Consider the following 11,986-nt stretch of genomic DNA (forward strand, 5'->3'; position numbering starts at 1 on the left):
AAAACCTCTCTTTCTCTGGTACGGCCAGCGTGGAAAAGGACCTAAACGAAAATAGCAATCTATTTATTGGATTGGATATGAAAATAGAAATCTTAGCTCTTAGAATCCTCTTTTTTTTTCTCTTTTTTCTTTTTAATGCATATTTCATTTAGTTTTCATTTGTAACCGTCACAATTACACATTAAAAAAACAAAAAAATGTCTCAATTATATAATTAAAATTGACCATCAACAATAATAAATAATAAATTTTTGTCCATCCCATGTGCTATGCGACTTGTATCATATATAAATAATATAATTTCTTTTAAAAAAAAAAAAATTCTATCATATATAAATGCGTAGTAATTATTTACTTTCGTAATTTTACACTAAAAACTTTATTACATATGATCAAAAATAATAATAATAATAAATCAAACTTCTTGTTTACAAGGCAAATTTGAAAACCAAAGTCTTAATTTGTTTAAGGCTTTTTGGTCAAAAGTCCAAAATTTTTAAAAATCAGTACTGCAAAAAAGCTAAGCCACCAACCCCAAACCCACCGAAAACAACAAAAAAACAAAAAATAAAGACACCAAAGGTTATAGTGGCCTTGGACTTTAGCCAGGCCCGATTAATGGGCTAGAGAATTGCCTAACATGCAAGAAGCAGCAGCATTTGAAATAAAATATTATCCAGCTACAATTTAACACAAGAAAAAAAGAGGGTCAACAAGTTCAGTTTTACAACCAGTTGGAGAAAATAAAAGGACAAGAAGTTTGAATTATGCTTTGGCACCTCAGCTCTTTGGCGATGTATAAGAAGGAGAAACTGTGTATTCATATTTTCTGTACCGCTTGAAAGAAAGGCATAGTTTTGATTATCCACCTTGTAGTTTACCAGCAACGCCAGGCACCAGAAGATGATTCAGAAGCAAAGCAGCTTAAACATGATACGGATGGTGGAAATGACCCCCCCGCAATTTCTGGCTCTCAGGACTCGTGACAATTTAGGCCCCATAATCAACCCTTACCCTGAAAAAGAAATAGATAGGTTGCCAAATCTCTCATTAAGATTCAAAGAGATGATAAGAATTATTCTTCCATAAAATCAGCAATATGAAAAACATATGCCTCTTTCAAAATCTGAATCCACATTTTGGAAACAGATTGATAATGATGCTATGAACAGTTGGAATTTAGCTAACTTTTTTCCCCCTTCTGCTTCTATACCTTATGAGGTGGAGTTCCTGGTCGTAATGAGTTGTTGCCAAATCCAGTCTTTCCTTTCTTCTCGGAAGATTTAAGAATCTGGAAGGAACATGTTAATGTATCATCCACACTCATCATGGCACCAGCATTGTCAAACTCACCGCAGTAATTTGGTGCAGAAAATATGGTTACTAGTTGCCTCTTTGCAAAAAACTCATATCCATCTTCCACAACCTGATAACAAAAAACAAGAATCCACACCTAAGAACACAAACAAGCAACTTCAAAAATAGCCATCTCTTAACATTAAAATAAGAACCTGCATTAGAGGATCAAAGAATGTGTGTGCACAAAATTGGCATAGAGGGATATAATCTCTTGCACTTCTGATAAAACAGTGTCATATCAGCATCAACTGAAAGATAAAGTATTCAATCATTAATTGACACTACGACTCAAAAGAGCAAGAAAGCAATGAGAGACCCTGATTCTGATGTTTTACCTTTTTCAGGTTTCTTTTTTAAACAATTTTTTTATATTAAAATAATTCATGTTAAGTAGCCTACTATCTGCAAGCACCAAGCTGGCAAGCCAGACAATCAACTTAACCATTTCTGCAAAGACACATACTAGACCCATGGCTTACCATGCCATAATAACAAAGTGACAATGATCTTATCAGAGGACAAAAAAAGTTAAAAACACACCTAGTTTAACAGCTACAACAGAGAGAGAGAGAGAGAGAGAGAGAGAGAGAGTCTATGGCAACTAACTTGTCATCATCTTCTTTGTACATATTTATCAAGAATTCAACGTATTTCTCATGCCATTATCATTATGAGGATCTTGAAAGAGCTTCAAACCCCGTTAATAAAATAAGCAATAATTCAACATATGTGCAAATATTGGTCATATCACCTGATGAGCACGGCAGATGAGATCAAGTTCATGTGTCTGGAGAAATTCAGACACCTTGTCAGCCCCAAACGTGAATGAAACACCTCGGTCATTTTCACCCCAGCCTTCAATATCTTTATCAGGATCAGCCCATAACAGATCACAGAGAAGGCCCTGATCCGGAACATCAATAGGACGAGCAATATTCCTAATCTGATCCAGGTTTTTTAGATGAGGAGACAAACCACCATGCATGCAGAGTATCTTCTCATCTATAATAGCAGCAACAGGCAAACAGTTAAAGCAGTCAGTAAATGTCTTCCAAACACGAACGTTAAATCTCCTCTTGCACTCGTCATAGAATCCATATATACGGTTGATGGAAGCACATTCATGATTGCCCCTGAGAAGAAAGAAATTCTCCCTGTACTTGATCTTATATGCAAGGAGAAGGCATATTGTCTCTATGCTTTGCTTTCCACGATCAACATAGTCCCCGAGGAACAAGTAGTTTGCCTCGGGTGGGTATCCACCATACTCGAATAATCTTAAAAGATCTGAAAATTGACCATGAACATCCCCTGAAAAAAAAAAGGCAAAAAACATTGCATTACTAACCTATTAATCAACGAGAGAACTATAAATCAGATTAAAGCTCCCCTCTGTCTACAAGGACTCATACTGCCACACATGTATAGCAAACGTTTCTATTATCAGCAAACATAATGAAACAAAGAATAAGGATCATTTGCAAACTTCTAATCATAAATGAGGTTGAGCACTTTCAATCAATAAACTGGCAATATAACAGTCAAAAACCCTCTATAAATACACCCAGATCAATCCAGAAACTCAAATTCATCCTATACATTAGGCATGAATTATCCACTCAGTTAGGTCAAGGAACACCTTTCATTTTGGAATGCGACCAAACAAATGAGAATAGTTGGCACCGGCAATACTTATTGATCTGTGTGCAGAAAGAGAGCATCTATCTAGCCCTAAGATGGATGTTAATTTAGACTTAAACAACCAGATTTTAACTCATACTAGCGATGGATTCGTAGCCGTAATTAAAGAGATTGTAAGAACTTCGGTGCATTTTGGTCAACAATTACCATTACAAATAAAGGTAGGAGTGCCATAAAATGCTGCCAGGTTCCACTTTACTCTTTCCAGGAAATTTCACTCTGATAAAGTTGCAAAAGGCACTAGCCCCCTAGCCCCTCTACGTAACCCACAACAAAAACATATGTACTTCAGATAACAAAACAAAAGCAAGTCTTCATCTGGAGCAGGAAATATCACTTAATTTCCCTCATTTTGCCTGCTCAATGGTGAAATTTTAATGCTTCATGAATTTTAACTAACATCAACATCTAAGCATTTCAATTCTTAAATGTCAAATAGTGATAACTAAATGTCAAATACAAAAAATATTATCTAAATCAATGGAAGATTATTCCTATAAAACAAGAAAATTCAGATTTAATGACAATAATGAAATGAATACTAGAATCAGAGCATATGCATATTACTACATCAAAAGTGATCGACACAGTTATCAAACCACGTGTTTAAGTTTTAGAGCTAGGAGAGCATGAAATACCTAAAATACCATCTAGATCAATAGATTTTGTCATTCGCTCAGTCAAAAATTTCAATCACTGTTATAGAGCAGACTTCACTCTACATACAATACATGTACAATGAGGAAAGTAAACATTTAAATAGAATACTATACAGTAATATAAATTTGGGAAATGAGCGTGCAAGATCAAATAGGACAAAGTGAAAAAGAATAAGTATACAGTAATATGAATTTGGGTAATGAGCGTGCGAGATCAAATAGGACAAAGTGAAACAGAATAAGTGGAAGGTATGGTTACGCGTAACAAAAAGAGGATTATATTTAGACAAATGCAACCTTATTAACTACTCTGTAACCGACATGTTAAATATTTATGGCTTTTCTTTTTTTCCCCCCAAGAACATTGACATAGCTTCTAGAGAGGAATACATAGGAAATAAGTAGTGATGTACTTTTTTGGTATATATTTATAGCACTTAATACTTTTCACAAAGATAGAAACCTCCATTAGCTACATCGCAATCCTGCTTTAGATTAAAATTAAACCCCTTAAATTATGTATGAGGATGTTCGAAAATCTTTATATGCAAGAAAATACTTTGATTAATCCATAACCTTACGTGTGCTCATTTGCACTTCTTACTTCCTCCGCATTTTCTCAATTTAGATAGGACAAGTAAAGTAGAGGGAGAAACTATTGAAAACTTTTAGCTCATGTTCAGTAATCTACTGCCACCAGATTCTCCTTCATACTCCTTAACCTTATAGAAGTTATCAAACAAAGCCCCAAATATTTAACTCCTTTTTAATAAGACAATTATATACCTCAAAACAGTTGCCAACAGCATCTCCAAAATTCCACCAATGTTTTTAAGTTCACTTTATTGAAGACGATTATCCATAATTTTCCATTTACATAAGACAACTTATTACTAAAGGTATGTATTAGCTTCCTAACTTGCAAAAAACTCAATTTAAACAAGCAATAGTAACAAGTTGTGAGCTGATGAAAGCTCAAAAGATATCTACTTAACAAGCATTTCAATTTTTATAGAAAGATAGATAGTTATGGTAACAAGTGAGATGTGAAGAAGCTTATATTTGATAACAGTGGGATTTGAATACCATATGTACCAGGCTGCTTGGCGACTCCACCAAGGCCCAAGAAGCCTCCAAGATAAGAGGCCCTCCTAACTTACCGAGGCCAAAGTCCACATTTGATGGTGGTACTAGTCCCCACAAACTTATCAAGAACCCAAATAGGTTTCCACTATTAGAGGCCCTAATTCAAACATATGCAAGATCATAAGCGAAGATAGAAGGCAGGCCTGTCCAAGTGCTCAAACAAACTATATAACATCAGTTATATTTTGGTAAACAATTGAAACGCTTTCATCACTCCTTTGTACAGAAGAATTAGAAAAGAAGCTTAGCACCTATAAGGGTATGTGTAGCAAGCACATGTATAAGTCGAGGAAACATATTTTATTGCACATTGCATAGATGTGGATTCTGCAAAATCAATAGACTTTTAATAGAAAGAACTCCTGTTTTAAAGTACACTTTGTTTGAAAATGGCTGTTGAATTAGGACCAAAGGTTAAACAAAATAATTTTCCATAGTCAAACAAATCAACTGAAGAAAAAGCTGTTCATAACAACTGTTCAATATTCCATAACTCTTAAGCTCATAAAATATAAAACTGAGAGAAAAGAACTGTTCACATCTCCTTTCCAATAAGGATGCCATATGTGTGCACTTACTAGTACACTCCCAAACAAACAACTGCCGCGGCCCCCACCCTCAGCTCCCCTACCCACAACACACACACACACATACACAGAGCAAATAAAAGAAAGCATCAAGATCATGAGATATCTGCATCTAAATTAACAAACACACAAAAGCACAAGTTCTGGTAACTAAAAACAATCGTATATAACTTTGTTATGTCAAAGACCTTCTTTACCAATTAATAATTATCATTCCCAACTATAAAATTTCTTCAACATTAAATCCAGATTTTAAATTTTAAAAAAAAAAAAAAAAAAAAAGGCACTCTATTTTCTTGTCTAGCATGACTAACTAATAATCAAGCTTAAAATATTCATTTTGATCTTAACAAGTTTAACTTTTCATTTTCTCAGTTCAACTTTCCCTGTTCAGTACAAGTCCTTCACCGCTACACATTTCCCTCTTATTAAGTTGCGCAAATAAATTTCAACTTAACCGACTCTGGTGACAAAAATTCATATCAATTATGTATTTGAATGCTTGAAGAAGATGTGCAGTTACACTTAGCGTTCAGAGGTCTGTTTGCCCCATTTTCTTCGATAGATATGCATAAACATAAAAAACAAGTGGAATATAACCAAGAATACGAATTGCCTGAGAAACCCAGTTAAAAAAATATATATAATTTTTCCAAAGTCAAAACTTAAATATAAAAACAAAACCCCATGTAGTGCAAATGAAACACAAACTCAAAAAAAAATATATATATATATATATATATATCAAATAAAGGAAATGAATCCAATACCAAGGAGTGAAATTTAAAAAATAATAACAGTAAAAAAAGGAGTAAAAATTTACAATATAAATATATCAAGATTATTCAACGATTTTGTCTTTAATTATATACCACAAATCTTAATGGGAGCTTCGAGCTCAAGAAGATTAGGTTGGCTGAGAAACACCTCCTTGGAAGCACCGCAAAGCTGTCGTATTTCGGCTTCCGTGAGCTGAACCTGTTTGGTGGTCCGTCCGTTTTTCGCCGCAACAAGCCGTCTTATTATATCATCAAGAACAACCTCATCCATCATAACGATCAGAAAAGTGAAAAACCCACAACACCGGAACAAAAAAAGAAAAAAAAAATTACAATTGGAAACAAAAAGAATCCACAGTACAACACAAACCCTAAAACCCTATGTCTCTCTCTAGGAAAGTTCCACCACCTCCTACTGGTGCTGAAAAAAAAAAATATGTCAGAAAGACAAAAAGAAGAAAGAAAAAAAGAGATCCGATTCTGACGGTGAGGTAGACTGGGGGTTTGGTTGGTGTTTTCGGCTTTGCTAAAGCTAAAAAAATACACCCAAAAAAGAGAATATGATCGAAACCACCATGTTTTGGCTAAAGACTACGTTTTTTGGTTTTGGTCTGTGGGTATTGTTTGGATGAATAGAAAATAGAAGTGCGTGCGGTGTGGATGGTCAATTTCACTCATTTGGCTTTTGGATTAATGAGTGCGTGGCCGCCATTTCCCGCTCGCAGATGTCACACAGAAGGAGTTACAAAAAACATATATATATTTATAATATATATAACAAAAATTGAAAAACAAACCAGTTGGGCTTGGCTTTTTGATTTTGGCTTTGGATCTGGGGGAGAAAGAACCCTAATCATTTTGATATTTATTATTTATTATAAAGTTAATCATTATTATCATTCTTTTTTTTCATCCGGAATCTTGAATGGATATTGACGGAGCTAGCAAAGAAAGATCATGCACACCGCACGTGCGTCCCCCTGTCGCTTCGCTTTGGACTCGTTTTCTTTTTTTTTTAAATAAATTTTCTAAACACAAATTATCTATTTTTTCTATTTTTTTTATTATTTAAATTTATATTTTTATAGGCATAAATAAAAATATTTTATTACCAGAAATAATCCACTTCGTCGATTCGTTTTTATTATAATCCTCTTTTTTCCCCTTTCTTAATCACCATACTTACCATTATCACATTCAAAAGATCTTCAGCATTTTTGAAAAATATATATATATATATATACACAAAAAAATTTTGATAGATAATCTAAACTTTATAATTAGTATAATTTAACTGTCTATATTAATTTGTTTGAAAACCTTTGAATCCTTTCATTTTTTATCCAGCTAATTTAATGAAATAAAAGCATTATTTCTCTCTCTCTCTCTCTCTCTCTCTCTCTCTCCCCCCCCCCCCCCCAATTAAGTCCCCAGTTATTTGATTTTCCAATTAATAATTTAGACAGCAATTAATTTATATTTAGCACTAATCAAGTAAGGCCTCTCTACAAATTTTATGGAAAATAAATTTTCTTGCAATTAGATAATTTACAATCCTTTTGTTTACAGGGAAAAAAAAAAACTTTTGATATTTAGGAAATAAAATCTATAAAATAATGAAGATTTTCTTTTATATATATGGAGAGAGAGCCTTGATTTTATTGGAAGGGAAAAAACAAACAAAATAAATAAATAATTAATTAATTATAACAACCTTGCAGTAGCTTTTGTATCAAGTGCAATGGCTTCCATGGGATATATGTGTATTTTATAACAGGGTACTGTGCCATTGTCGCCTAATGTTTACCAAGAAATATGTATTAATGTCAAATACAATATCTATCGATTTTTATTTTATGAATGTTGTGGATTTTGTAATGTATTCTACCACTTAGAGTTGTACTATTGAAAAATATATATATATATATATATATATATATATATATATATTGTGAGTATTGTATTTTTCAAATTAAAAAAACAAAAAGAAAAAGAGAAAATCCGTATAGTTAGAGTTTTTTTTTTTTTTTATTAGGTTTATAGTTAAAGTTGAAGAGAGATTGTGGTTGAAGTTTAATTAGGAGAGGGAAAGAATGGTTTCGCAATAGAAAATTAGTTTGACAAAAAAAATAGAGAGATTTAAGGGTTTTTATATAGGATAATGTACCCTTAGATTATATTAACTATAAAGTTATGATTATTCATTAAAAAGCTTTGTCGGATAATTTTGTATAGCAAAACATCTCTATTTATATATCTTCACATTTTTTTTTTTGTTCTTTTTTTTTCATTTTAATAAAATATTTTATGTGAATATGATTATGTTTTTGTTCATACTAATATTTTCTATCTAAGGAATAAGGAACATAAAGAAAAATATCTCATATGAATTAGAATAAAAAAAACTAATTACATTTTAAAAATAAAAATTTTTATATCTTACATCAGAAAAGTAAAAAATTTATGGATAACTTTGCTTACTATATATTGAAGCCTTATTTGCTAATGAAAATGATTTAAACTTATTATTTAGTACGGGCATTTAGGCCACCTATTATTTAGCTTTAGCCATTTTTAGTTTTTATTTAGTATATTGGCTTTTAGACTGCCTATTGTTTAGCTTTAATCATTTAATTTTGTGCTTACTTTTTGGTTGCCTATTTTATTGGCTTTAATTATTGTTGTTATTATTATTACTTTGGTATTGTTCTTATTTATTTTTTCTTAGTTGAGTAAAGTTCTTTAATCATTAAGGTATTAGAATCTTCTTAATTATTTGTTATCTATAACTAAATATAATCATTTAATTTTATTTTATTTTTGCAATTGTTATTATTATTATTTTCTCAATTTCCTTCAATTTAGAAAGTGACACGCTCACAATCAGAGACACCAAATATTTGATTTTTTTTTTCCCGACAGTTTTCATTTTGCTTTGAGTTCTTTTATTAATGAAAAAAATCTTCATTTAAATCTCTTTAGCTTCTCTAATTTGCACTTAAATTCTATAATTTTGAAAATTCTCATTTCAATGGCCGGTTAACTAACACTTATAGAATATAGTTGTATTTTTATAATATTATTTAATTATAAAAATACTATACTATCAACACTTTTCGAGCCTTTAGTTGTTAAAAATTTATCAATGAGAGCTAATAAATAATGTTTTTGGATAAATTATAGAAAATTAAAAAGTTGTTGATAGTTTTTGAAAAACATGAAATTTTAACATAAAGGTAAATTACATTATTAATCCGTTGATATTTACAAGTCGATTTTTGAAGAATTGTTTTGGCATTTTCGTTTCGGAACTAGTTAAAACATTACACTGTTAGTCATTTCATTCAAAATCATATCTTTAGGAAATCAATTTGTACATAAAATATATTTTGGGATCAATTTGTAATACCTCATATAATTTAAAAATTAAATGTGATAATAAATTAACTATATGTTTAATTTTCAAATTATGTCAAGTATTATATATTAATCCTCAAACTATCTATTATGTTACAAATTGATCACTAATATAAGATTTGTACATGCATCTACTGTGTACTTTGGATGTATTAATATTGAGGGACTAACGGTATAACGTTTAATGAATTTAAAAAATAAAATATCAAAAAAAAAAATTTAAGAACTGATTTGCAAATAGCGGTGCAACTTAAAGACCAATTATGTGATTTTCCTAAACATAACTATGGCGAAACTAAAAATGTCCAACTAAAATTTAAAAGTTTGTCCAATGGCTAATGCTATGGGTATAAATAATAAAATTTAAAAAATAAAAGTCTACCTAAATAATTATCAAATGGTGCCATGATATTACCATAAAATCAATGAGGTGCTATCCATATAACATGAATGAATTAGTAGTTTTTTTTTTTTTTTTTTTTTTTTTGACTTTGCTTGAACGCACTGTTAAAAATGAAATAAAGATTATTAATATTAGGATTCAAATAATCTCAATGGTAAAAAAAAAATTTTTTTACTGTCAAAAATGGTGTATGAAAATAGTAAAAAATGTTATACATACAGTTAATATTGAGATAGAATATCCGAATTTTGATCATTCTTCGAATAATAGGAATTGTAATAATAATATATATGATGAATCTATAATACAAGAATAATTTTACCAAAATATATAATACAGGAATAATGAATTTTATTAAAATCCAAAATTCTATTTTTGTTTGTTGGATCTAAGCAAAAGGTCCAGATTAGATTAATGTGTAAGAAACTTACTGCCCTTTCAAAACGTGTTTTGTGTGTTCTTATCGTCGCCGCCTCCATCATCACCATCTTCTACTAATGAAGAATCGTTCTTCAAGTCAGATTTAGACTTTAAATGGGTCTTTTTTATTTTATTTTATTTAAAATTTTCCTTACCAAAGATGGGGAGAAGGCTGTGGTTTGTCAAATCAATTTCTGCCATGGATAGAGATATGAGTTTGGTGATTTTTACCCTGCCTGCCCACCACCACTGGACTTCACCCAAAAAAAATCCATTAATGGCACCGTGGCGTTTGTGTTTTTTTTAGTTGTCCAAGATAATTGCTACTCTATTATTTTTATTTTTTATTTGTTTTTTTACCTCTTTACTGAAAAATTAATCCGGCTAGAAAATTAGAGAAGCGGAAGGAAAAAAAAAAAAAAAAAACGTATTTCTACCGAGTTTTATATACGATTTAAAAAAATTATTGTTATTTTACCGAGTTTCTATATGATTTATTTTTTTAATATAATTTTAATTTGTAACTAAATTTATACTAATTTTTTTAATTATAATATTAAAATGATCAAAAACTTTTTTTTTTTAATATAAATACGGTCAAAGGACATATAATAGAATATTTAATGCAGAAACCAACAAATTCAATTGATGTGTGTCTAACACTATAATATAAAACATTTAACCAAGCTTTGTTTTTTTTTTTTTTTTTGGGGTGAATTTTAACCAAGCTTTGATGAAAATGCAAAATTTCGGGCTTTGTGATAATACAAATCTCACAACACGTTACGGGACAAATTTGCTATCTCAGGATGTAATGGGTAGTTTAGAATTGTTATTGGAGTTGGGCTGAGTGAATATTTTTTTTTTTAAATACTTAATAAATTAGGGGGGACCCTAAATTAGGCAACTGCTTACCAAAGCATAGCCCAAGTCTAATAAGCCTGGCCTTGTTAGTTCAACTTGAATTGGATACAAGTATAGCCATTCCTGATTTGAAAGGCCATCTGGCTCGTACCTTTGTAGGCTTTGACCCATTCATCCATATCAAGCTAATATTTATAAAAAAAAAAAAAAATAAATAAAAAATTCTATCAAATTTGATTTTATTATTATTGTTTTATAATAAAAATAAAGGTCCAGCCGGATCGGATCACAAAGATGTGAAACTCGTTCAACGTCAATTTTTTCAGTTCACACAGGACTCGAGCCCGAAAGAGTAGATATCGAACCATCTGATTATAGAGTACAAGCTTGAATTGAAAAGTATATGTATGATCGAACAACTAAACATTTTCTATAAAAAACACAAGAGTTCTGATCTTTTACGCAATTTTGTTTGAACTCATATTAACAATGATGACCTGAGTCTCCATTATTGAATTTATTATTTTGTCTCATTTCACCATATTTGCTATATTCACGTGCTACGGTTGCATTATTGCATATATGATACATAAAAAAAAAAAAAAAAAATTGTATAAAATAAAATTCAATAAAGCTGCCACGCTAGACAAA

General features: G+C 30.8%; 1 protein-coding gene across 2 annotated transcripts; it reads right to left on the reverse strand.

Annotated features, from left to right (window-relative positions):
• Positions 1-631: 631 nt before the first annotated feature.
• Positions 632-7,158, reverse strand: LOC107430197 (serine/threonine-protein phosphatase PP1). Of its 2 annotated transcripts, none has more exons than XM_016041006.4 (4): positions 6,325-7,146; positions 2,111-2,670; positions 1,214-1,426; positions 632-1,015 (listed from the first exon to the last, which is right to left on the reverse strand). In XM_016041006.4, exons 1-4 carry the CDS (start codon positions 6,503-6,505, stop codon positions 1,004-1,006), a joined length of 966 nt encoding a protein of 321 aa, XP_015896492.1. In that variant the 5' UTR covers positions 6,506-7,146; the 3' UTR covers positions 632-1,003. The 2 variants fall into 2 exon arrangements, 1 of the variants encoding a protein (XP_015896492.1); XR_007238029.2 differs by lacking the exon at positions 632-1,015 and adding an exon at positions 1,512-1,607 and having other exon boundaries at positions 1,288-1,426; positions 6,325-7,158.
• Between the last annotated feature and the right edge of the window lie 4,828 nt (positions 7,159-11,986).

Source organism: Ziziphus jujuba, chromosome 6 (assembly GCF_031755915.1).
Source record: "Ziziphus jujuba cultivar Dongzao chromosome 6, ASM3175591v1".
Classification (NCBI taxonomy): Eukaryota; Viridiplantae; Streptophyta; class Magnoliopsida; order Rosales; family Rhamnaceae; genus Ziziphus; species Ziziphus jujuba.

Bases quoted from the DNA above. Each gene is read 5' to 3' on its own strand.
- LOC107430197 (XM_016041006.4), bottom strand. From the start codon at position 6,505: ATGATGGATGAGGTTGTTCTTGATGATATAATAAGACGGCTTGTTGCG. The intron at 2,671-6,324 runs GTATATAATTAA...TTTTTTTTTCAG, and splicing joins AGCTCCCATTAAGATTTGTG to GGGATGTTCATGGTCAATTT. The intron at 1,427-2,110 runs GTGATATGACCA...TTTTGTTATCAG, and splicing joins TCATCTGCCGTGCTCATCAG to GTTGTGGAAGATGGATATGA.